This window comes from Pundamilia nyererei, unplaced genomic scaffold (genome assembly GCF_000239375.1).
Source record: "Pundamilia nyererei isolate P.nyererei 1_Seehausen unplaced genomic scaffold, PunNye1.0 scaffold00031, whole genome shotgun sequence".
NCBI classification, from domain to species: domain Eukaryota; kingdom Metazoa; phylum Chordata; class Actinopteri; order Cichliformes; family Cichlidae; genus Pundamilia; species Pundamilia nyererei.
The window spans coordinates 3,266,491-3,289,744 of NW_005187432.1; the positions used below are offsets into that span (position 1 = coordinate 3,266,491).

At 37.8% G+C, this 23,254-nt stretch overlaps 6 protein-coding genes across 9 annotated transcripts in view; 2 read left to right on the forward strand and 4 right to left on the reverse strand.

Moving 5' to 3' along the window:
• Positions 1 to 4,994, reverse strand: part of ndc1 (NDC1 transmembrane nucleoporin) — a 10,530-nt gene extending 5,536 nt beyond the window's left edge. Inside the window, exons 1-6 of one of the 2 annotated variants that reach the window (XM_005729087.2) lie at positions 4,700 to 4,994; positions 2,128 to 2,248; positions 1,942 to 2,043; positions 1,245 to 1,419; positions 1,029 to 1,155; positions 384 to 492 (exon numbers count right to left, since the gene is read on the reverse strand). In XM_005729087.2, coding sequence (XP_005729144.1) covers positions 384 to 492; positions 1,029 to 1,155; positions 1,245 to 1,419; positions 1,942 to 2,043; positions 2,128 to 2,248; positions 4,700 to 4,738 — 673 coding nt within the window. In that variant the 5' untranslated portion in view covers positions 4,739 to 4,994. The remainder of the gene's footprint in view (positions 1 to 383; positions 493 to 1,028; positions 1,156 to 1,244; positions 1,420 to 1,941; positions 2,044 to 2,127; positions 2,249 to 4,699) is intronic. The other variant, XM_005729086.1, reaches the window with a different exon arrangement.
• A 236-nt stretch (positions 4,995 to 5,230) lies between these two features.
• On the reverse strand, positions 5,231 to 6,073 carry LOC102192286 (uncharacterized). Its single transcript, XM_005729170.2, has one exon. It carries the CDS (start codon positions 5,987 to 5,989, stop codon positions 5,231 to 5,233), a length of 759 nt encoding a protein of 252 aa, XP_005729227.1. The 5' UTR covers positions 5,990 to 6,073.
• Positions 6,074 to 7,083: 1,010 nt separating this feature from the next.
• yipf1 (Yip1 domain family, member 1) lies at positions 7,084 to 11,371 on the reverse strand. Its single transcript, XM_005729089.2, has 10 exons — positions 11,241 to 11,371; positions 10,916 to 11,061; positions 10,646 to 10,800; positions 10,482 to 10,562; positions 10,295 to 10,382; positions 10,019 to 10,135; positions 9,061 to 9,227; positions 8,700 to 8,882; positions 8,007 to 8,086; positions 7,084 to 7,714 (listed from the first exon to the last, which is right to left on the reverse strand). Exons 2-9 carry the CDS (start codon positions 10,947 to 10,949, stop codon positions 8,027 to 8,029), a joined length of 885 nt encoding a protein of 294 aa, XP_005729146.1. The 5' UTR covers positions 10,950 to 11,061; positions 11,241 to 11,371; the 3' UTR covers positions 7,084 to 7,714; positions 8,007 to 8,026.
• lrrc42 (leucine rich repeat containing 42) lies at positions 11,369 to 14,783 on the forward strand. Of its 2 annotated transcripts, none has more exons than XM_013909836.1 (7): positions 11,369 to 11,421; positions 12,287 to 12,418; positions 12,492 to 12,613; positions 12,738 to 12,823; positions 12,904 to 13,017; positions 14,151 to 14,235; positions 14,313 to 14,783. In XM_013909836.1, the coding sequence occupies exons 2-7, from the start codon at positions 12,309 to 12,311 to the stop codon at positions 14,600 to 14,602; spliced, it is 807 nt and encodes a 268-aa protein (XP_013765290.1). In that variant the 5' UTR covers positions 11,369 to 11,421; positions 12,287 to 12,308; the 3' UTR covers positions 14,603 to 14,783. The 2 variants fall into 2 exon arrangements, with proteins under 2 accessions (XP_013765290.1, XP_005729145.1); XM_005729088.1 differs by lacking the exon at positions 11,369 to 11,421 and adding an exon at positions 11,561 to 12,195.
• Positions 14,784 to 15,985: 1,202 nt separating this feature from the next.
• Positions 15,986 to 20,688, reverse strand: tmem59 (transmembrane protein 59). The gene is made up of 8 exons (XM_005729093.1): positions 20,463 to 20,688; positions 20,131 to 20,236; positions 19,803 to 19,897; positions 19,359 to 19,511; positions 19,153 to 19,225; positions 18,891 to 19,014; positions 18,643 to 18,760; positions 15,986 to 16,733 (listed from the first exon to the last, which is right to left on the reverse strand). Exons 1-8 carry the CDS (start codon positions 20,616 to 20,618, stop codon positions 16,581 to 16,583), a joined length of 978 nt encoding a protein of 325 aa, XP_005729150.1. The 5' UTR covers positions 20,619 to 20,688; the 3' UTR covers positions 15,986 to 16,580.
• On the forward strand, positions 19,926 to 23,157 carry tceanc2 (transcription elongation factor A (SII) N-terminal and central domain containing 2). 2 transcript variants are annotated; one of them, XM_005729091.2, is made up of 5 exons: positions 19,926 to 20,032; positions 21,524 to 21,646; positions 21,723 to 21,864; positions 22,134 to 22,327; positions 22,643 to 23,157. In XM_005729091.2, exons 1-5 carry the CDS (start codon positions 19,931 to 19,933, stop codon positions 22,829 to 22,831), a joined length of 750 nt encoding a protein of 249 aa, XP_005729148.1. In that variant the 5' UTR covers positions 19,926 to 19,930; the 3' UTR covers positions 22,832 to 23,157. The 2 variants fall into 2 exon arrangements, with proteins under 2 accessions (XP_005729148.1, XP_005729149.1); XM_005729092.1 differs by lacking the exon at positions 19,926 to 20,032 and adding an exon at positions 21,174 to 21,225.
• The last annotated feature ends 97 nt before the right edge of the window (positions 23,158 to 23,254 follow it).

Below are 23,254 nucleotides of genomic sequence, written 5' to 3' on the forward strand. Positions count from 1 at the left end.
ACACCAGACAGGTCAGGGATAAAGTTATTGAGAAATTTAAAGTAGGTTTAGGCTACAAAAAGATTTCCCAAGCCTTGACCATCCCACAGAGCACTGTTCAAGCGATCACTCAGAGAAATGGAAGCAGTATGGCACAACTGTAAACCGACCAAGACAAGGCCGTCCACCTAAACTCACAGGCCAAACAAGGAGAGCGCTGATCGGAAATGCAGCCCAGAGACCCATGGTGACTCTGGACGAGCTGCAGAGATCTACAGCTCAGGTGGGGGAAAAGTTCAAGGGGGCCGAATACTTTTGCAAGCCACTGTATATAGAGATAGATAGAGAGATAGAGCGGGTGAAGCTTCATTAATGGCATTTTAATTAATAAGAAAGTTACTTACCCAAAAAGTAATAAACAACGATGAAGTTCCTGACAGAGTAAAGTGCCTGAGTGGCACTGCACCTAACCACCAAAGGAAGACATCCCTTGAAGCGAAGGTATTTGTATTGCTGGGGAAATAATATGTGAACATGAACAACAAATATTAACTCACACTAGACAGCTGCAACTTTTTTTAAATGTATTTATTTTATTTTATTTTTTGGGGGGGGGAGATTTAATGGTAAATGGACTGATTCTCGTATAGCGCTTTTCTACTCTCCAGGAGTACTCAAAGCGCTCTATACAACATGCCACATTCACCCAATCACACCCATTCTCACAAGCACTGACCCCAAACTGAGCGCTATCTAATCACATTCACACACATTCATACTCCGATGGATGCATCGGAGAGCAACTTGGGGTTAGTATCTTGCCCAAGGATGCTTGGCATGCAAACTGGAGGAGCCAGGGATCGAACCTCCAACGTTCGGATCAGTAGGTGACCAGCTCTACCTCCTGAGCTACAGCCACCTCATTTACTTGTTTTGTCTCAGAAAAATATGTTGGAGCTATTCGCAGTCAGGATACTAATTTTGATTCACTGTCACATGTGAGGCAGAATCACAGATAAACAAAGAACATTTTAAAGTCCACTGTTTACCTGAACAGTATGGAAGGAAACATAGTTCATGTTGTGGATCACACCCAGCAGACTGTGAGAGAATCCAACAAAAGCTCCACCCAGCAGAAGGATGAGATGATATTCATTCAGACACATCTGATGATAACTGTCAGGGTTACAAATAAATGAAGGCAGTTAAACTGTGGAAGAAATGTTTAAAGCTCACCACCAAAGCTTAGTGTGGTAGTCACTTACCCATCGGTCTGCGCACACGGGTGGCCAAGAGTTTCGTATCTAAATCCAATGGTAACGGCAGAACACCAAGCCACAATCATTCCCATGATACAGTGGACCAGGGAGTTGACAAGCTGTCGAGGGTGGAGAAGCTGACCAAAGAGCGCGATTTTCGAGCATGCAATAGTTGGAATGACTGAAAGAAAAAACAGTAACAACAAAGAAGTTACATAATAGACAATTTTTTAGTGGAGTACCCATTATATTATCTTATCATTTAAAACCTGAGTAAAGCTTATTAAAGTAATAGCTGGCCCCATGGATGTGTTGAACCAGTACTAAACAATCAGGTATTTTAGTTGTCCTGAAAAGAAAGTAAAACTTAACTCATTTTACTTTCATTTTGTTTTATTATACAATTTAAAGAAAAACATAACACTAATCTTTTTATCCAAGGGAGAAGGTTCGTGTGTTTTTCATGTTGTGGTGTCATTCAACAAACTATTCCCTATTTAACAGACAACATTAGTCCACAATCAAATTACTTAATTCTGTTAAACTAATGATAGCATTTTATTTATTATAAGCTCTACCATAACACTGAACTGGTGACATTAATTCCAGCTTCACTAATGAAAATTTACATATGATCTATCCACGTAACATGTTAGTAGTAAAGAAAATCTTTAGGGAAGTTTTGCAGTGCTCTGTGACTCACCTGTGTAATACTCAAAGTTCAAGAAACCAACCATGATGATCACTCCACACAGCAGGATGAAAGAGAAGATGGCAGTTGCACTTGTTAGCATGGAGAAGCATTCTGGAATTTAAAAAAAAAAAAAAAGTGTACGGTAAGCTTCATACTCAGCTCTGAGTAATCTTAAAATGCAGCGTGGTGACTCACCTGATATGGTCTGGATGGGGTGGAGAACACTGAACTTGCTGAGGAACACAAAAATTGCTGTGCTGGGTGGCAACAACAGTACAGCCCAAGCAATACTGGCTGCAGCTCTCCAACAAATTACCTGAACAGAGCAGTCATTATTACATTATAGACATTATATAGTCCATCCTTGTCCATAGTCTTATTACGTCTCATAGTGATTACTGCAATTCCCTCTTATTTGGTCTCCCTAAAAGGTCCCTTCATCAACTCCAACTTCTTCAAAATTCTGCAGCTCGGGTCATAACTTGTATTCCGTCAAGAGCTCATATTACCCCAGTTCTTCAGCAGCTTCACTGGTTGCCCATAGAAGCCAGGATAAACTTTAAAATCTTACTTCTCACATACAAGTGTATCCATAAATCTGCTCCTTCCTATTTGTGTGACCCGCTTCACATCACCACTTTCCCGCCCTCTCAGATCCTCATCTGCTATTCATCTTACTGTTCCGCCCGCATGTCTTATGGGGAACAGAGCCTTTAGTGGTGGCTTTGTTCCTTGGCTCTGGGACTCTCTTCCTCCAACCATAAGAAATATAGACTCTCTTCCCGCATTTAAGTCACAGCTCAAAACACATCTGTTCAAACTGGCTTATTCGCTTTAGTGCTGATTTTATCTGTTGTCAAGTTCTGTTTTGCAATTTTTACTTATTTTATGCATTTTATGACTATTACTCCTTTTAATAATTTTTCTCTTTTGTAAGGTGACCTTGGGTTTCTGAAAGGTGGCCTCAAATAAAATGTATTATTACTATTATTATTATTATTATTATTATTATTATTATCATCATCATTATTATTATTGATCACCAAGTATTGGGAAAGAATAACCACTTGATTCAACGCTATTAAAAAAAAAAAGAAATTTGAATCCATATGAAAAGGTCTTTTTTTTCTTTTTTAAAATTGTCTTACTTAAATTTCACATTCATGTACAGAACGTGTTCTGTGCTAATCAGGTTGTAAAGGAAATCTCCAGAGAGCATGTAATTTAAAACAATATCTTCTGGGGTGTAAAATTCTGAAACCAAGATGCAAACATTCCCAATATTGCATTGCAATTCAATTTTCTCAAAGAGTGATACCCATGTGGATCTGTTAATGCCTCGTTAAAGGTGTTATGTTCAAAATTTAGTTTTTTGTCTTGATAATAATGCAATGAAGTGGCTTCTGTTGAATATAGGTAGCTGGTTTGTTTTTGTTTGTTTGTTTTTCCCTTTAGGCTTGTTTTATAGGAAAAGGTAGGCATGAACTTAAAAGTGGTTTTGAATGACTGTTACATTAGGGGTAAAAGTGATTACTGGTAACTTCCAAAAAAAGGTTACTCATATTTAATAATGGATTGCATTTATATAGCGCTTTTCAATCAGAATCAGAATACTTTACTGATCCCTAGGGGAAATTATTTTTCGTTACAGTGCTCCATTATAAACAAGGCATCCAAAGCGCTTTAAACTGTAGTAGATGACTTATTGTCCAATAATCTGTCAGACATATCTTGCATGAAAGACATCAAATCAGTTTGAATAGGAAACAATATTCCTACCACAAGATAGAAGCTGAAATCATTTTTAGGCAAAGTCACTTTATATATTCTTTATTTTCCCCAGCTAAAAAAAAAAAAAATTACTGACATTAAACTTTTCCTTTTCAAGCCAGATCCGGTCAAGAGGGGGACGGATAAATGCAACAAACGTAACATAACAGCTCTATAAATATATTTAGGTGGCAAAAAAAATGGATTGATTATAATCTAGAACACATTGTAGGTACAATAAGTCAGAGTCATTAGGATACATGAAAAACAGGTCATTTCTCTATCATATATATAACGACTTCATAAATCCTATTGAGTACAGCCTATTTTCCAATAAAAACAAAATATCAGGCATTACAATAAATAAATAAATTTAAAAGAAAAAAGAAAGAGAAACATGAGTCGATTTTTGGCACGACATCTTCACTTCATTCAATGTAACATAAATTTAAAATAAGTGAAAACATTTCAATTCAACATCAGCAATTCTTTTTCTGTCATTGTTTGGTAGAAACTACGGAGGCCTATATACTTTCAGTGTGAGCCCCCAGATGCCTATCGTTAATGTTTACAACATGCGTGAATCAAATATTTTCATATTTCAGTCAAATAATACAAATAATCACTAAGTTAATTTTCCTTATTGTTTTTGCTACCAGAAAACACGCTATACTCAAGTTGCTATTTAACGATCGGGTTTAACGTGTGAAACTTACATATCTGTATAGTTGTTACTAACTTCATATTTGTAAAGACACTTTTTTCCCCTTTTACTTTGCTCGCGTTTCTTTCTTTTATTTGAATAGCCTCCATTCGCACCTCGGTTTCTCAACTTTCTGTAAACACTTTTAAAGATAATTGTAAATAAATAAAATCTGAAGACGTTCATTAGTTGCATTCAAAGAAGCTAGCATAAACAGATCTAAGTTTAGCAAGCTAGGAGACACGAAAAATCACTTTCTAAATAGCCATCTGGTGTCAGAAGAAAAACACTCACCTTGCGGATAAACCAGCAACTCTGCTCTGCAGAAAACATGTTGTTTAGATAAATGTATGCCTCTCTTTGAGAAGAAAACGACAATCAAAACTATTTACGCCTCAGTTTCCCATATCGCGCCACATGCATTCAAAGGACCTCTGAAGGACCCCGATTAAAAGCTGTCCATCTTCCTGCCTGCTGCCAGCGTTTCATATTCATTCAGTATATGGGTTTAACGTTGGGTCTTGAACTAAATATTGTACATATAAATTCTCACTGACTGGCACACGTACACTACGTTAAATTTCATCATTACATTAAGCTCAGCTTACAAATGTTTTCCTGAAAGGTCGACTTTGACCGATCCTAAAAATCAGGTTACGTTTAAATTATGCAAATGCTATTAAAACAACATTGTCACAAGATGGAATTACACAAGAACATAAATCAGCTTTAAAATTGTGTCTCATTTTACTCTCAGTCATTATGTAACATTAGTCCAGTAATTAGTTGCCATCTCAAGTGCAGAGTCAGTAGCTGTCAGTGAAGTCAGTTCTGTATTCCTTTAGCTTCATCATGGACGAAAGCTTTCTTTCCGTGACTATAGCCGTTTCCGTAAGATGGGAAACTGTGTTTATCCAAAACAGTATTTTTGTCACTATCCCGTGAAAATGGCTTTATCTCAAAAGCATTGGCTGGAAGCTTTTGGGCGGAACTGATGGACATGTCGGTTTGAACTGCTTTATGTACGGGTGGCTTCAGTCCAGGTTTTTGTATTATTGCAGGGAGGGCAAGCTGTTCCCTCTGGGACTTCTTGTCTTCCCACAACTTAAGCAGACGACGCTGGTTATTTGTCATATCCTTGAGATTTTGCTGTAATGACTGTACTTGATCCTCTAAAAGTGTTTTAGAGGTGACTGTATTTGCCAACTCTGAGGTCAAGCCATCAATGGTCAGACTCAGTTTTCCAGCCTTTTCCACCAGGGAGTTGCACTCACGTTCTTTTTCATGCAAGTCATTGATTATGTCCTTGGTGGTCTTTCCATTGAACTTAGGGCTGCACTCAAGTCCAATTTCAGTACGAAGAGCCTTCACCTGTTTCCTCAGCTCCCTGTTGTCCAGAGCCAGAGTCTTCAGTTTCTGTTTCATAGCCTCTGTTGAACGCATCCTTGACTCATACTGCCTGAGCTTCTCTCTGAGAACGCTTTCTTTGTGCATGGCATCGTCCCTTTCTTTCCTGCATTTCTCCAAAAGTTTCAGCATCTCAAATTTGGACACTTTTTCACCTTTGCCATTTGAAGTGGCCATCCTATGGAAAGGTCTTCAAGTCACAATATATATGTCTATAGCTATAAAAAATAATTAAAAGGCATTCCCTAAAAATGAGAACAAATAGCAAATCAAGTCCTCCTGTGTTGTGCTGATAAATCTACAAGTATGTGCAGCTGTCTAGACTTCTGAGACTGAGGCAGGTGACATTCCTCCAATAGGGTTACCTGTTTGACAGGCAGCTCCTGTGTAACTCAAAGCTGGGGCTAGAATGACCATTAATTAGGACGCCACCATCCCTTTGACAAAGGTTCAAGTGACACTTTTTTCTGTTTTGTTAATTAATCAAAAACAAGTAGCTCTACTTAATTAGTGGAAATATTAAGCATAGTCTTTACGTAGGTTCACTGAATGTAAAGTGCTGACCACACACCGTGTGCCTGCATGTGGTCAGCTTTGGATATATACTGTGAGATTTTCCACTGCGGGTGATCTGCGAATCCAAACGGTGATACGATAGATTCTATCGGTTTGCTCGACCACGTGACAGTTTAGATGGATGAGCTGGAAAACGGTAGCAGCAGCTCACTTTTAAAGTTAATCTCTTTGAAATGTTCATCTTATACCTATTAGTTACAATCTCTTCTTTAAATATTTAAAATTTCCAATTGTTGACATGTATTGGAAAACAAAGTAGTTAGAAACCCAAAGAAATGAGTCACGTTGCACATGGACGTGAAAGCCGGGGTGACTCAAGGCTGCCTAAAATGAAGAATCACATGAAGTATTTTAAGCACTCATCCAATGCAACCACCCAGAGTTCAGAGTATGACTGTTAGATAGAAAGCACTTAGACATACAAAAAACTGCTTGTATGAATGTGTGAATTAGATATGTTGCATAAAGTGCTCTGAGTGCTCAAGTTGAGTAGAAAAGCACTATATAAGATTTAGTATTTAATTAATATTAACTTTTGACCTATGACACCTGGGATGGATATCAATTTTCTGCAGGCATGACAAGAAACAATTAGGCAACTACTTATGTTATATAATATAAGGAAACCTGTCTCAGTTTGTGTTAAAGATCTGCAATGAACTAGAAATATAAAACAATGACATTCAAATACAGCATTTCCCACAATAACCATGTTTTATTTTTCTCCATGAATCAATAAATTCCACACTTCCGATCAAAAACATTACCAAATTAATTCCAGAAACACTTACATGACCATTTAAAAGTTTAGCACAGGTCTTTGGCATTAGTTGGGTGGACTTGTAGAAACTTAAGAGTAACGTACAACAGCTCCAAGTGTAATAACGCTAGTCGTTGGTTAACACACCATATCTATAATTGTTTACACAGAAAATTCTGTTTACAAATGATTCATTTCCCATTATAGGAATATAAAAATACATGCCATCGATGCTGTCACCAGTTATGAAATGTGTTGTTATAGAAATATTTAAAAATGTAACTTAAGTATAAAGGTCATACTAAAATATACCTTTTTTGTCGTTTTAAACCATACTCCATTTATATGCATAAAGTTTAGAATCCAGCACCCGTAAAAAGAAAACAAAACCCACACGCTTGCTATTATTGTGCATTTTCAGATGTCACACAGCTGATCCAAACACGCACTCAGGATACAGGGGTTAAGGTGTTAAGACCGGATGTACGAGTTCAGGTGAAATTCAGACGTTGCATGACTTCATCAGCACAGCAACTTGATTCTCTCTAATAAGGCAACACGAGAGCCTGCAATTTCAAAGAAAAAAAGAAAAAGACAAAAAGGGGATAACACTTGCCTTGGCACGGCAAAATCATGTACAGGAAGTCCTGTGTCAGATTTAGTAGGTCAAAATGACACACATGTGAGCCAAAGCTCCAAAAATGGGTCAATAATGTATTAAAGTCCTCCTTTGTGACACTACTGAGTGTAAATATGCAAACAACAAATGAAATAAACACAATGTAGATACATATTATAAATACATATCAGATTTTCAGTGTATATGTAAAAGCTTAAAAAGCTTCTGTGTATTGGTACCTCGAGACAATGCAAGTCTTTCATGTCGTCGAATTTGTTGGCTTTACCGTCTTGTTCCCTGGAATAGTAAAAAAGTAGGTCTGCAAAAGAAAACCCAAATGAGTAAAAAAAAGTGTCAAAGAACTTGTGCAAAGGAGTACTGGCAGGGCAAAGACATGTTATGAGAAACTGGTAAGCACGAAATCCAAACTGTGAGTAGGTGTGAAGCAAATGTTCAGAGGTAGAGAAAAGAATACAGGATTTCTGGAAGCCATTCATCTTGTTAAGCGTTCAGACATGGCTTAGTTTGAAGACTAATTACTTCAATGTGGTGGGACATATGATATCCCTGAGGACCGGACAGTATTCATGATAGGAAGTTTACTAGAAGCCCTTTCTCACACCATGTAGTAATGTAGTCATAGTTTCCGCTGAAACACATCTCCCCACAGGGATTCAACTTGACACTATAAAGTATATTTGTTTCCCAAAAACCCACAGAGGAGTCAAATGCCAAAATATCAGTGTAAGTGATCGGATCTGCGAATGGCGAATGGAGAGGTGGGTTCAAAACTAGGCCATGCTGACATCACAGAGGATAAATTAGAAAGAGTCAATCATTGTTATCTAAATCCAGATGGATAAGCGTTATGAAATAGATGGATTAGCACAAATACTATTTTGTCATTAAATATCAAAAGTAGCCATATTTACCTTACAACCAACAGCCAGCAGGATGTTGAGCAACACAATCACAGACAGGAATGCTATCATAACTCTGGGGTGGTCATCTCTGACTGCAGGCCAGAAAGTCAAAACCAGTACTGAGCCAGAGAGGCAGAGTGCCACCACAATGGTGCACCAACTCAGCCAGTTAAAGGGGAGAATCCACAGAACCTTGATTTAGAAAATAAAGTTAAAAAACTAGAAACCAGCAAATCATGTAATTAAATATGCATCTGCTTTTAGGGGGTTATATAAATGCCTAAAATTTAGTATAGTGCTTCATTTGTTAATACTACTTTAAAATGAATAAACAAAACACAAGACAAAGCAAAAAAACAAAATTTCTTACCACTGCAGGTATATATATTGAAAGAGAATAGCCGTACACACAGACAATCTCCATAAAGGCATATGACACCAAGTTCACCATTTTATTGTTTCTCCATAGCAGAAAACCCCAGACGGCAAGAGGCACTAACCAAGCATAGCTGAAGATTATTGTTGCAGCAATGGTTACTGGAAAACATAAAGAATCAAAATTCAGTGTGAAATGGCTGTTTCCCTCCCATATTTAATGTAAACGTGTATGAGAGTAGGGCTGTTCGATATAACGATATATATCGGGTGACGATATAAAAAAACGTCTATCGTTTCATTTTACGCTATCGTTTGTTTCGTGGTGTCGCAAAATAAACTGTTTACGGCAATTTTTTTTCATCGCTTTGATCATTGATGGTTTTGATGGTCACTATAGTGGCTATATTAATTTCTTAAAGTTCTCTCTTTCTCTCATATTTAATATAACCACACTACTGGCCTGTTTGTATGCGTTGTCGTTAGCAACAACGATGATAAAACCATCGCTTGTCCGCTCTTTTATTTTCCACATAAACCTTTCACAATAAAGCTCAAGATCCTGTTGAGACTTTTTAAAATAAACTGAATCACGTGAACGAGTATGCAGAGTGTTTACGGATGAGAAGCAAAAAAGAGGAGTCAGGCGCTAAAAAAATTAACCACAGACTCAAACGTTAGAAGATGCCGTGTAATAAATACTCACAAATAAAACGGCGGCCGTTACAACTTATGTCTAAAAATGTATCGTTTCATGCATTGGTTAAAACACTCGACTCCAGGTAAAGGATGCCCAGCTGGAAACACTTCACGCAAGTCGAGCTCCCCAAAATTCACAGAATTTTTAGAAAATGTAAAATTTTTGTGATTTATATCGGGACGATAAATGTCTCATATCGGGATAGATTTTGGTCATATTGAAAAGCCCTATATGAGAGTGAAGAGGAGCAAACCTTTTCGAAACTCTGGGGTATATTTGTAGTCCCGATCGCCTTGGTGGGCCAAAAAGTTGGATATGTTTCCACTTATGGCAGTGGCAAACACAAGAGTGGTGCAAATCCAGAACGGTCCTAAAAGCAGTTGTTACACACATGTAAGTTGTTTCCTTATTGGGGGTTTCCATGAAAATAGCATTTACCAATAGAATACAACATCAAATAACAATACACCTAGTGTCATACAAAAAAAATCTGATTGAGACATATCTGTTAAAACTATGAAGAGCTAACCATAGAGATCAGGATTTCTACGGAGGTAGACATTAATAAAGTTCTTTCTGGGCCATGGCATCATTGATCCAATTATCCTTTCCTTTACCTGAAAGAAATATTAGAAACCACTAAATATGGAATCTGATGAGACCTAGCAAAAATGGTGCCAAAAAGTCAGTGGATACATTAGAAAAAAAAAACTTACATGATGGGTCTCGATGTCAAAGAACCTTTGGTAGTACTCAAAAGACCAAAAAGAGGGACTTTTCTTTTGCCCTGAGAGAAGCTTAAATTCAAGGATTTGGTGAAAAAATTTAATTAAATCTTAAAAGTTAATAAAATATATTAAATTCAAAGGCTTGTCCTAACCTCTGCCTGGTCATCATTGGCAAGTGGATCCTCAGTATCAGCTTCAGTGGAGAAACCAGTCGCAGTGCTTTGCTTAGGCTTCACATCTTCATCATCGATGCTGATGGTAGTTGCATCTCTATTGGCTTCCAACAGATCGCCAGCTTCGTCAAATTCTAGTTAGTTGACATGGATTAATGCAAAATGTCAACGATCGCTTCTTGTGAGTTTAAAGTTTTCACAAAAATAAACAACTACATTTCCATAACACAGTGGAAGATTGACACTCACCCTGAAATTGAAACGGATCATTTTTCGACGCCATTTATAAAGATTCGAAGAGCGAAGTCCGTCTCAAACGCACAGGAAATTAATTGTCACACAAGGGCAACAACTTAACCTCAGGAAGATATGGGGAATGTTTAAGACTTCGCACACTATAACCAATAAAGGAAAAAGACGTTATGAGTTAGCTGAGTTAGCTACCAAGTTCTCATTTAGCAGATCATCAACTTTGACAACTATGTAAAATCTGATTAAGACAGAAAAAACAACCATTAAAAGTATCAGTCTTTTTAAAATATGTTTTAGCTATCATCTTTGGAAAATCAATTACCAAATTATCCTTCCAAACCCATAAAAATCACTTAATTTCTGCCGTATACGTTGGCACTTCCGGGAGCAGGCTCGATCAAGGATGTAAACAAGACTTCTTCCTAAACATTTTCAAAATAAGGGTTTGGATTTTTTTAAATTTAAACTACTACTTGGTGAGATCCTGAGAGGTTCATTATAAAGTATGTACACGTTTTCTCATATTACATTCTTGTTACTTATAATACGCAATTTGGTAAGAAGTTCCTAAAAAAACAAGCATTCGTTGTTAACCATCTTTTACTTTGAAGTGAGCAGGCACAGCTGCCAGTAACTTGCTTGCACTGTAGGAACCGCGGCTACCGTAGGAAACCCGGAATATTTGTCATAATGCATACAAGTAGTAGCAAATGCCGTAAAATGTGAAATATTTGGAGCAAAAAAGTAGTAAAAGAGTTTTACTGCAGGGTTTGGGTGTCCTTTTATACTAATTTTAGCCAAGGACATGATACTATTTAATAGCTAGCTTGTGAGCTACTTCGAGTTTTTGCTGACTTAACGTGCAGCCCTTAATAGTGCGACCTTACTATGGACAATAGCACCATTTATGTCCGAGAAAGAGGAAGTCTTCGTCGTGTCAGTGACATAGTCCTGGCACAGCCAAAGCCAGCGTTATCGTGCAGAAGGACAAATCCGTTTGTGCCCAGAAAAGAGCATTTTATATTCACCTACAATGAAGAGGGAAGTCTGCGATATACCACAAAATCTCTCTTTGACATCACTTTGTTGTTTGTAGTTGACAATATTCACCATGTAGACTCTCTGATTGGCTTCCCTGAGCAAATAGGTGATAAACTTTTTGTAGCAGCTGAGGAAAATCGTGTATTCTTAAACCCAGAAATTTCTTCAAAAGCCCTGCAGTTATTCAGTGATGCATATGGAAGCATGGTACTTGAATCACTGTGTTTACGAAACAGGTGAGTCGGGCTGTCACCAAAAAACTGCGAGGTTCCTTTTCTTCTTTACCACGGACAGCTAGCATTTGTTGTTCCTCTTTTATTTCTGCAGGTTTCCACTTCTGCACGAGCGAATGGATGAAATAAAAACATTTCATAATTTGAAGTCTCTGGATTTGTTTGGCTGCAAACTGGGTGACAATCATGAGCTTTTTCAACATCTAACATCCACCTCACTGGCAAGGTATTGCATTCCTAAATAAATTACATGAAAGATTTAATAAAAGCTGTTGCTAACATTTTTTTTCCCACTCTAGGAGCCTGATTCAACTTTTCATCGGTAGTAACAGCCTGTCAGATGCTGGCCTCCAACGACTGACCGCACCTATCCGTATGATGCACAAGGGACTGGACTGTCTTCAGCTTCTGGATATTTCCTGTTGGTTACCAAACTATTAGTTGATTTCATGGTGATGGCACAAATACCATCCCCTCCAGATTTGAAGTATTCAAAACTCACATCATTATAAAATTGTTGATCAGCTATAATCTGTCTTTTCCAGACAACAATATCTCAGAGAGGGCTCTCGGATACCTCACATGTCTCCCAAAACTTGCAAATCTTGATGTATCTGGAACCAGTTTGAAGGTATAACATCAATAGTTGTGTGTAACACTTATCTGTGGCTCATTGTTATACTGACATCTAAATGTAATGTATACCTCTAGCTTGGCACAGGATTGAAGGCAACAATGTCGAACCTGTTAGGACTAATTTATTCTGAGAAACCACTGGCTGCCTTTGATCACTCAAGATGCAAGACAGAAGGTTGGGCTGAGCAGGTAAGTATGTTTAAATGCGGATTTGACATTGATAGAAGAATAGAGTAGTGGTCAGATGTTTACATAAACTCATTATGGGTATGATGATGGTAAAATATTTCCCCCCCAAGGTGGAATCACTGTATTGTACACATCTTTAATAACTTTAAAAAACATGTACATGTTTGAATTTATTCTGGAATTTCTGTATTCCATTCATATATATACAGCCTCACCAACATTTGGTTAAATGTCCCTTAGCAAGTTGCATCTCAACCAAAACCAATTTTGATTTGTGTTTGGGAACATTGTCCTGTTGGAACACATAGTTGTTTGCAAGCTTTAATCGTCTAGCTGTTGATTTGAGGTGGACTTTTGGAGGTAGTGCTCCTTCATTATTTAAACCACTTTGTGCAGTGTACTAGTACCACTGGCAGCAAACAGACTCAAAGCATAATGCTACCACTGCCATGCTTTAGAGTTGATACAGTGTTCTTAGGTTTGAAAGCCTCACCTTTATTTTTCCAAACATACCTCCTGTCATTGTGGCTAAATGGTTCAATCTTTGTGTGGTCTGAACATAAAAAAATTCTCCAGATGGCATTTGGTTTTGTTCATGTAGGGAGCAGCAAAATTCAGTCCTCCTTCTTTCTTAGTCAGCACCGTCTTGGTCCATAGCCATTAAAAACTTCCTTCAGTGTGGACCGTGATGCTGGTGTTACAGTCGTTTCCAGTTCAAGGCAGCCTTGGGTATTGGTAGTTTCTGGGTTGTTCCTGAATATCTTAACAAATTTAATTTCATCTGGGGGCGACAGTTTGATCAAAGCACCATTGTTTCAACTGATGATCTTGGAATCTGCAGTTCTTTAGAAATGGCTCCAAGAAACCTTGGAAACTTTTGTAAATCCACAATCCTTCTTCTTATATCTTCATTGACTTTCCCATTGTTCTGCTGATGGTCAAGTCAATGAGTGCTATAAAACATATTCTGTTTTACAGCTCAAATAAATAATTAAAAGCTCAGAATAACCTGAAATTCATGCCATGATGAATGGATTTAAACTTCTGATCACAACTGTTTGGTTTTTTTTGTGTTTTTTTGTGTTTTTTTTTAAATAACAAGTGTCAGGAAGTAATGTTTGGCATGTTTTCAGGTTGTAAACCAGTGGGAAATGAATAGCTCACAAATGCCAAAACAGAAAAAAGTTGAAGACTCAAGAACATCGGCACTTCGTTTTTGTAAGTTCATATTTACACAGTGATGGCCTATTTTTAAATAAATAATTGGACACTTTTAAAATTTGTTTTTTCTGTAGTTGGCAGGCAGAAGTTTGTCAGAACGGTACTGAATGCAACACCTCTGACTCATAAGAGCACGGAAGAGGATAAGAGTGAGAGACTCCATTTCTACAGACCGGAGAACAATGACGTAAGAGAAAAACAGGTTCCCTCCAGGGCAAATGACTTAGAGAATCCCTGCCATGATCCCAGAAAAAGGAGGCTTCAGTCGGAAACGTGTCACACTTCAAATGAAAGCCCTCCGGGAAAATGTTTGTCCTCACCAACTCTTACTGCAGAGGACATTGACTTGTTGAACAGCTATTAAGGCATGCGTCCAAACTAGCACGCAGGTTGAAGAGCTACTTGAACATGTCAATGAATAGGTTGCCTTTAGACTCAAGGGAAGGAAGATGGTTTCCACTGGTTATAATACAAAAATGTCTTTTGGGATTAAATTGATAAGGTTTTTATATTTTTTAACAATAAAGTATTGTTTTTGCATTCGTCTTCTTTATTATCCATTTTATTGTTCAACAGTAACTTTAAACAGGACAAGGTGGATTATTGTCCTGGGCCTAATCTTGGGGATGTGTTTGGAAGAAATTTTTGCTCATGGGTCCTAGCAAGAACTACTTTTCTGGACTTTACACAGTGCAACTCAACTCAAAGGTTCTGGTTTGTTATGGCAGTGGGGGGTGATGACTTCAGGCTTTAAGCAGAGATGATGAGAAGGCTTCACCGGTCTGGGAAACCCACTTCTTTCAAATTAAGCAACCCTAGATTCTTCTTTCATTTTCAAACTTGGAAGTCCATGCGCGACTGGTGCTGATTCAACTTAAATCACTTCGGGCGATTTATATTGATGTTGCACACATTTCTTTAATGCCACAAAAGGTTTTGTCCAACTTTTTTCATGTAACTGCAGAAGTACTGCCCCAGACGTGTAAACAGACTTTGATGTGTCAAGTCTGTGCAGTTCCCCCCCTAAAATCAAATTATCACACAGAAAACCTGGAGGCACGGTCGTTTTTCAATGTAGAAAAATGGTACATTTTTCTCCACAGAGAGGGAGCAGCAGATAAATTTGGTCATGATTTTTCCCCTTATATTCACCACGTAATTCTCTTGAGATGTCTTCTAGGACATTTTATTGACAGGTCTTTCTATAATGTTTATAACATCAGGTAGCTAGAAAATTGCTTTAGGAGGCCAATGGTAAAGTAGTCATACAAGCAAATGTTCAAATAAACTTGGTATCTGTTTTTTTTTTTTCCCCTCTGCAGTTGTAAAGCTGTGTGAAGGCGCATTACTTTACACGCGGCCCATCATACAATTTTTAACCTCATAGCAGAGATTGAAGATAAACACTAACACAGGAAGTGTTAGCTACTCTGTTTTGCCTCAAAGAGTTTTTATAGAGCTATTCTAGAAAACAGTGAGGTGTAGCAATAAGCGATCAAAAGAATGTTTTGCATGTCTTGCACTACACAAAAAGGCAACATTGTGCCCACTACAATGTACTGTCAGAGATGCAAATTAGACCACTGCAGTTAAATGTAATTACTGTGGTATAATAAAAAGTAAAATCTACCTGTGTAGTTGTGTGAAGGCATTGAGCAAGAGTTCTACGACTCCTTTTGCAAACTATTATCTATTGCAATAGGAGTCATATGTTGGCATTTTAAACTTCAAGAACAAAAAACAGACATTAGATTCACTCTGTATTTAATTTGACTTATGATAAGAAGAGACAACAGTTAAGCAGGAAGGACTTACTGTTTGTACCATCACTATCAATTTATATAAAGAGCAGAGAATTTTGCTGTAAAATTCAATATCGTTAGGTTATCACCCCAGTAGAAACATAAAAGCAAACAGGGTAAGTCTGCAGTACCACCACAACCTATTTTATCAAAAGTTAACGGTTTGGAAGAAACTTGCATCACTTCAAGTCACAAAGAGTTAATTTAAACATTCAATAAAGTAAGCACACGAATAGAGAGCTAATGCACACCAAAATTGCAATAAACCCCCAAAACCTAGTTGACTTGTACTGCTGTCACTGTGCTATAATGCCTCAATTATGCCAATATACAGAAAAACTATCACTCCAACTTTAAAAGCTACGATTGACAGGAGGCAAAAAGAGAAAAAATAAAAAAATAGGGGTGGAAAAAAAAAAGTTCTGCAAGTAGTGAGACTCTGAAAGTAGTGACTTAAGACTACAATCAGGACAGGTCTTAAGCCAAAGGATAAAAATCAACTTGAGATTATACATAAAAGAGAATAACCCCCTTTGGGTTCTAGATGTTAGACTGCCCTAGGTTCACTTTGGAAGGGAGTGGTCCAGCCTCCTCTTCTGATCCATTGGAGGTGATGATCAGCAGGGAGGATGCTGGATATGGAATCAGTTTCTGTTCTTTAATGTATTCACTGTCTCCATAGATGCTTAATTTCTGAAAGAAAAAAAAAAAAGGAAATTTTTTTTAAACATCGTTTTGATGATTCTTTTTTTTCTGTCAACACAAACCTCATTATTCAAGGAATTCTTTAAAAAACATTTTTGCCAGCCACGATCTCTAAAGCTTCCATCTTGTTTGGTCTGTATATAAACCAGAAGTGTCAAAATGACTGTTCAGGAAATAACTTCAGCCCAAATGCACACACCAAGCCCACCCGCTATTTGTAAGGTGCCCTTTGTCTGGTATTTTTGCTGGTATGCATCACCACCTGGTATGGCAACAGCACCGCCTACAACTGCAAAGCTCTCCAGCGAGTAGTGCGGTGCTCTGAACGGATAATTGGAGGTGAGCTTCCCTCCCTCCAAGACATCTACAGGAAGCGGTGCCTGAGGAAAGCGGGGAGGATCATCAAGGACTCCAGTCACCCCAGCCATAAACTGTTCAGACTACTTCCCTCAGGAAGGAGGTTCTGCAGCATCCGATCCCGTACCAGCAGACTGAGAGACAGCTTTTTCCATCAGGCCATCAGACTGCTGAACACGTCATAGACACCTCAGCTTCACTACTGGAACTTTAACATTATGCACTCCATACTGTACAGTAACGCCACTGTTTTGCACATGTCTCAACTCTGTATATTTTTATATATTTTATTTATTGTTTACTCTATTTAATTTGTAAAATATGTGTACACACACACACACACGTGTAGAAAAATATTTAGTATACACATCCAGAAATGCATATACTATTATATATTGTACATATATTTATTAGTTTCAGATGTAGCCATTCTTGTATTTTGCTTGTTTACATTATTGTATTTTGCACAACTCTGTTGCTTGTGAAGCTCGCACACAAGAATTTCACTCACATGTGCTGTACCAATGTACCTGCACATGTGATGTGACAATAAAAGTGATTTGATTTGATTTGGTATTCTGTTCATTCAGTCACTTTTTTGCCCGTGTTAGTCTAGTAAGGTGGCTATTACATTTCTTGAGACCAGTCTTTGGTGATACAGAGTGAAGCATTTTGAGTATGCGACCAATGCAGACATGCTTGCATGCACTTCTCTAAAACACACAATGATGGTACGCGCAGGCAGAATACTGACTGGCTGAAACATCTGCTTGAAGGAAGCAACAGTGGCATTTGGCACAAAATGGAAGAAGTGTATATACACTGTATGAAAAAGTATGCATAAGAAACTGAATTAAGCAGAAGTGGATATCATATTTTCTTGTTTTTAAACAGTGTTTCTCTTCACTGTAAAGAAGCCATTTGTCTGTTATGATTTCTGTGTTCTCTGCAGCTCTGCCACCAGCTGTCGTTGGAGACAAAATATTTTGATGCTGCCCCCTGGTGACAGTACACTGCTATAACATGAGGATAAAGGTCCACGTAGCTCCTTGAAGACTCCACAAAGGACTGGCACACATATAAAGCATAAAGACGAGTTGGAAACAAAGAAATAGTCCTTTGGTATCATTCTGTGCTGCCACATTATAATGGGATTTATTACATATGAATGACATGTAGATTTGTGCAATTACTCTGCAGAGGGCTCTGGAAAGGGCATAATTTGAGAATCCTCATTTTAGAAAATACTGGTTGGGTGATTTTGGACAAGACTGGCATTTCCAACCTTTGTGCCAAGATATGCTAGTCACCTCGTAGCTGTAGCTTCATAATTACTATGCAGATGGGAAAGTGGAACCAAGTTTCTTATTTAACTTTGCAACAGCACAATAAGCAATTATCCATTTAAGAATAATTTATACGGAGTATAAAAACAGAACTACAGCAACTAAATTCACACATAGCAGATACGCCCAGATTAAGCTTGTGTGCTAAACAAACTGCTGTAAACCACTTAAACAAACAAGAACAGATATCATACCTCAGCAGGTACATACTGATCCACAGCAGTTGCCACAGTGGCACAGCAGATCCAGATCAGGACAAAAACAGACAGGACCAGAGTTGTGGTAAGGATCCACCCCGGTAGCCAAGGATTCCTGAGGAGTAAAGGATAAGTATCAAGGTTATGTAGCTGCACAAAGGCAAGACCCTCAATACCATTAATATCCTGTTCAAGTTAAGTAACAGCACCTCTTGGACAATGTAGACAGAAATGTGCTAACCAACCTTGAGAGAGAGCTGAAAAGATTGTATTCGTCATTATAGGTGTGGTCCCCAGTCATGTCTCTGTCCCTCTCCTGGATTAAAGTGCGTTCGTAGTCCTTAAATACAGGGCTGCTCAGTCCAGGAACTTGAAAACAAGAAACCAAACTCAGAAAGATATTCAGTGATGTCTGCCTTAACCTAACACATTCTTTGAGATCAAAACTACTTTTGTCCTTAACTAATTACTTTATTTATTTTTTAAGAGGATGAATGAAACTCTTACAGCTCTTCTGAGGTTCCTCTTTAACATATTTTTCCAGTTCAAACTGGGAGATGAACTTGATTTCAGGTACAGCCTGTTAAATATAGGGCAGATTTTTATTTATTTATTTTTCCTAGTCATTTTGCTCCATTACATTTGCACATTACCAGGGTGAAGTGCGTTGTTTTGCATCTGGTAGATTAGGGGGTTGGTTTTCTTTTACTTACCTGGCAAATGATGACTTTGCCATCATCAGCCTGGAGGTAAAAAGTCCATGTGGAAGTGATGAAGCTGTGGGCCTGACTCATTACATCATCCCAGAAACCTCGGACCAAAGTCAATGGGTACAGAAGGTGAATCTTAGGCATCATGCTCTCCAACTGGGGGAAAAAAACAAACAAACATATTGAACAAAGGATTATTTTAAAAGTGGGAGCTGAAGTGCAACAAATACAGAATCAAGAGAGATCAAACAGCTGACCTAAATGAAAGCTGCATGCTCCAGTACCAAAGCCATCCCTACAGTAAAGTTGCAAAAGCAATTTCAAGTCTCTGCATTTAAACTTTAGTTAAATGCATTCACTGAATCTGAACAAACTATGAAAAAAACTACTAATACTGCAGATGGTTCTGTGGAAGCCACTGCGTGAATGCGTTATACACAGTCATACCTGCTTATTTCGCTGCTCAGCGAAGGGGAGCTGATTCTGACAGCCCAGGTTGCATGCATACTGCTCATCAGACTGGGTGTAGGCTTCGTGACAGGCTGCAGAAGTTTGAAAGAGGTGAGCGATAACAGATGATAGAGCCAACAGATCAAACTGAATTGTGGATACAGAACAAAGAGTCTCTAGAGCAAGCTTACACCATGGAACTGGATGTATTAAAACGGAAGCAGATTGTAAGAAATACTTTATTGTTACGAGCATAGCACATAATTAGTTAGCAAACCTCTTCGACAGCACAGCTGTGAATTAACTGGGTCAGTGCATAGCTTACTTGATTCACACTCGGATTTGGTCTGATTTAAATCTTCGCTGTCACGGACAAACTGACAAATGGAGAACAGGCGGCAGCCTCTCTGACAGGCATATAGTTCTTCCTCCTGTACAATAAAAAACAAACGGGAGGACCAGTTGAATGACTCGACAAACAAGGATATCCAGCTGAAAGATGACGCACTTTCAAAACTTGTCCTTCACAAACAATATTCGCTGAAGAAAAATGCATTGCAAAAAAGGAAAAAAAAAACACACGCTTGTCCACTTATTAAACGCAAAAGCTAGCTAATGGTAGCAGCAGTCGCTTTCCTTTTCAATATGACAACTTACCCGAGGATAGGTATGCAAACTGTATGTCATTTCACATGATTTATGGCAGGACGCAGTGTTTCCCAAAACGCTGTCAAATACATCTGAAGATACTAAGGTGCCTGCGAACAGGACGGCGAGTCCCAAAGTGCAGACAATTGAGGAAAGAGACCCCATTTCGCCTGCCAAAACCTAAACAAATAACACGATCCTCTTCCTCGTTCTCCTTATCGGGTTGTGTTCTCGCGGGAACTTTATCTCGCGCGAGACTTTTTTCAGAGTTTGCTAAATTTAAGGTTTGCTAAGTTTAAAAACCCTAAAATCTTGTTTGGAAAACAATGTTCCAACATGAGAAGTTCTGTTTTGTATTCAATGTAAACAGTTTGTGTTTTCCGTCTTCTTTTTTTTCTTTGTAAACTATATCCACAAATACTCAACAATAATATTTTGACTAAAAAAAAACCTAAAATCCTAACAGTAACAATAATCAAACAATAAATAGTGGAAAAAATCAATGTGTTCATTTGTATTGTTTTCCGAAGCAAAAATAATAAATAAAAAAAAGACTGATATCCGAAAAGTCAGAGAGGAAGATAAGGCCAAATTATTCAAAAGACATTTTACTGAGAATACCAGCGATGATACTAATATAATAATAGTATTATATTAGTTTAAAATTAATATTCATATTATACAAAAACGTTGGTCATTTATTTACTGAAATTTTGTACACGAGGGCTTCCACATCTTTCTAATCTGCTGAAGAGATTCATTGTTTCCGAGTGTACGTAAAGGCAACATTGCCACTGCCATTATTTACCATAGCCATACAGCTACTGTTAGCTCTATCAAAGAGATTATTTATCGCAGTTGTAGCGATAATATGGAGCTATCCTTTAGTAGACTATAGCGGAATTACATAATTAACACTGGCAAAGCATTTATTCAGTTAAATTTGGCTTGAGTTAGACAACGTTACCCGAAAGGCAGAAAGTAGCTGTTAGCTGAACCACGTAGGAAATCGGCTTCTTTTTAGTCAAACTGTTGTATTAAAATTTGTCAATCTCATTCTTTCTACAAAGGAGCTTCCTGGCTTGCCTTTGAACATGGACAAGTTTGTAGTGCGGCTTCCTAAGGGAGACGCACCTAAAAAATCGAAGACAGACGAAAAGGTGTACAAACAGACTACAATTGAATCTCTACGGGTAAGACATTAGGCATGCATGTATTGTGTGTTAACGCATTTATGTAGTAATTGCTTGCCTTTTGTGTTTCGTAAAGCGAGTGGTTGTTATTGAGGACATCATGCGTTACAAGTCAATGCTGGAGCTGCCAGAACAGAGCAAAGACAACCTGCTGACTGCCCTGAAAGAGCTGAGTAAGAAGGTCCCTTCCAAAGAGGTGCTCAAGTCCACGAAAATAGGTAAACACAATTTTTAATAACTCTTTATACAGATGGGCTGTCGTTAGAAAGTCATTTAAGTTTCCATTTTAGTTCAAAGATTGCACAACCAACCTTTATAACACGAATAACAGCTTACATGTGAGCTGAGTTTGCTTTTACTCTCTTATTACATGAGAATTATAACTCTGAAGAGCAAACCACTCATTAAAACAGTGTTCTCCTCATAAATGCCAGGCCAGTCAAATTCACAATATTCACATACGTAATCAAAACATCTCTCTGCTAAGGTCACACTGTCAACAAAATGCGAAAGCATCTGGATCCCGAAGTAAGTTCAATGGCAGCAAAGGTTTACACGGACTGGAGGACGTTCATCGAGGAGAATTCCAATAAGCCATCCATTGAAGTGCGCTCGGACAAACAGTCTGAAGGACTCAGGAGCAACGCTAGAAGGCTCATGTCTGAAGCACTAGAGGTCAAGGTAAGATGGAGAATCTCAGGGCAATCGTGAAACATGGCTTTAGAAAGATTTTTTTTAAAAATTATTTTCATGTCTTCCCGTTTCCTTCCTTATCATGTTACATGTTGAATGTAAGCCTGAAAATCAACATATATGATTTATTGATCGCTGTTTACGAGTGTATTTTAACTTATGCACATTTATTAATTTAAAATATTCCATTCCCAGCACTGGCATGTTCTTTATAAGAAGTATCTGAATGCTTGTTCATCTTACTGCTGCTTGTTGTCTGTCTGACTCATTCCTGAAATATTTCTGTTCATCTTTCACCTACAGGAAGATTCTGGTCTTATAGACAACATCGAGAGGGAAGTGTTTCACCAGAGCTCCCGACTGGTCAGCACTTCATACAGACGGACTGTTAGAGCACTCGTGTTTGCCTTCAAACACAACCCTGAGGTCAGAACTCAGGTGAAGAACAGCACAATAGCAGTCAACAAGCTGGTCTCTAAATACAAAAAATAACAGAATAATAAACTATGTAGAGCCAGCTGTATATGGAAAATAGTTTTAATAAAATTGGAGAAGGATTTTATGCACACATTTTTTTACATTTTATTTTTTATTGTTTTCTTGATTTTCTGTAAAGAAGTTAAAAAATATCTTTTTGTGGCACATCAGTAGCCTTGCACTTTTTGCAACTGCACATGAATCATTGTAAAGAATACTGTAGGTGATGATATTAATGCTATTCCTTTTTGTAATGTAATAATGTAGGCATTTTTTTTCAACAGGTCCATTGTTTTTTTTGTCTTGTAAATGAACATTTTTATACGAAACATGATTTAAAGCATGACAACTTAAGCACTGGAGTCCTGTCTTTGATGAAGAAGAGCTAATATAATCACATACAGTGTGTATATATATATATATATATATATATATATA

Bases quoted from the DNA above. Each gene is read 5' to 3' on its own strand.
- LOC102192286 (XM_005729170.2), bottom strand. From the start codon at position 5,989: ATGGCCACTTCAAATGGCAAAGGTGAAAAAGTGTCCAAATTTGAGATG.
- yipf1 (XM_005729089.2), bottom strand. From the start codon at position 10,949: ATGGCGTCGAAAAATGATCCGTTTCAATTTCAGG. The intron at 10,136-10,294 runs GTTAGCTCTTCA...AACTGCTTTTAG, and splicing joins TAGAAATCCTGATCTCTATG to GACCGTTCTGGATTTGCACC. The intron at 9,228-10,018 runs GTTTGCTCCTCT...TATGTTTTCCAG, and splicing joins TACCCCAGAGTTTCGAAAAG to TAACCATTGCTGCAACAATA.
- lrrc42 (XM_005729088.1), top strand. From the start codon at position 11,807: ATGGACAATAGCACCATTTATGTCCGAGAAAGAGGAAGTCTTCGTCGT. The intron at 12,196-12,286 runs GTGAGTCGGGCT...TTATTTCTGCAG, and splicing joins TCACTGTGTTTACGAAACAG to GTTTCCACTTCTGCACGAGC. The intron at 12,614-12,737 runs GTTGGTTACCAA...TGTCTTTTCCAG, and splicing joins TCAGCTTCTGGATATTTCCT to ACAACAATATCTCAGAGAGG.
- tceanc2 (XM_005729091.2), top strand. From the start codon at position 19,931: ATGATAGAGCCAACAGATCAAACTGAATTGTGGATACAGAACAAAGAG. The intron at 20,033-21,523 runs GTAAGAAATACT...CTTTCTACAAAG, and splicing joins TATTAAAACGGAAGCAGATT to GAGCTTCCTGGCTTGCCTTT. The intron at 21,865-22,133 runs GTAAACACAATT...CTCTCTGCTAAG, and splicing joins GCTCAAGTCCACGAAAATAG to GTCACACTGTCAACAAAATG.
- tmem59 (XM_005729093.1), bottom strand. From the start codon at position 20,618: ATGGGGTCTCTTTCCTCAATTGTCTGCACTTTGGGACTCGCCGTCCTG. The intron at 20,237-20,462 runs GTAAGTTGTCAT...TTTATTGTACAG, and splicing joins GTTTGCATACCTATCCTCGG to GAGGAAGAACTATATGCCTG. The intron at 19,898-20,130 runs GTAAGCTATGCA...AAACTTCTGCAG, and splicing joins CAAATCCGAGTGTGAATCAA to CCTGTCACGAAGCCTACACC.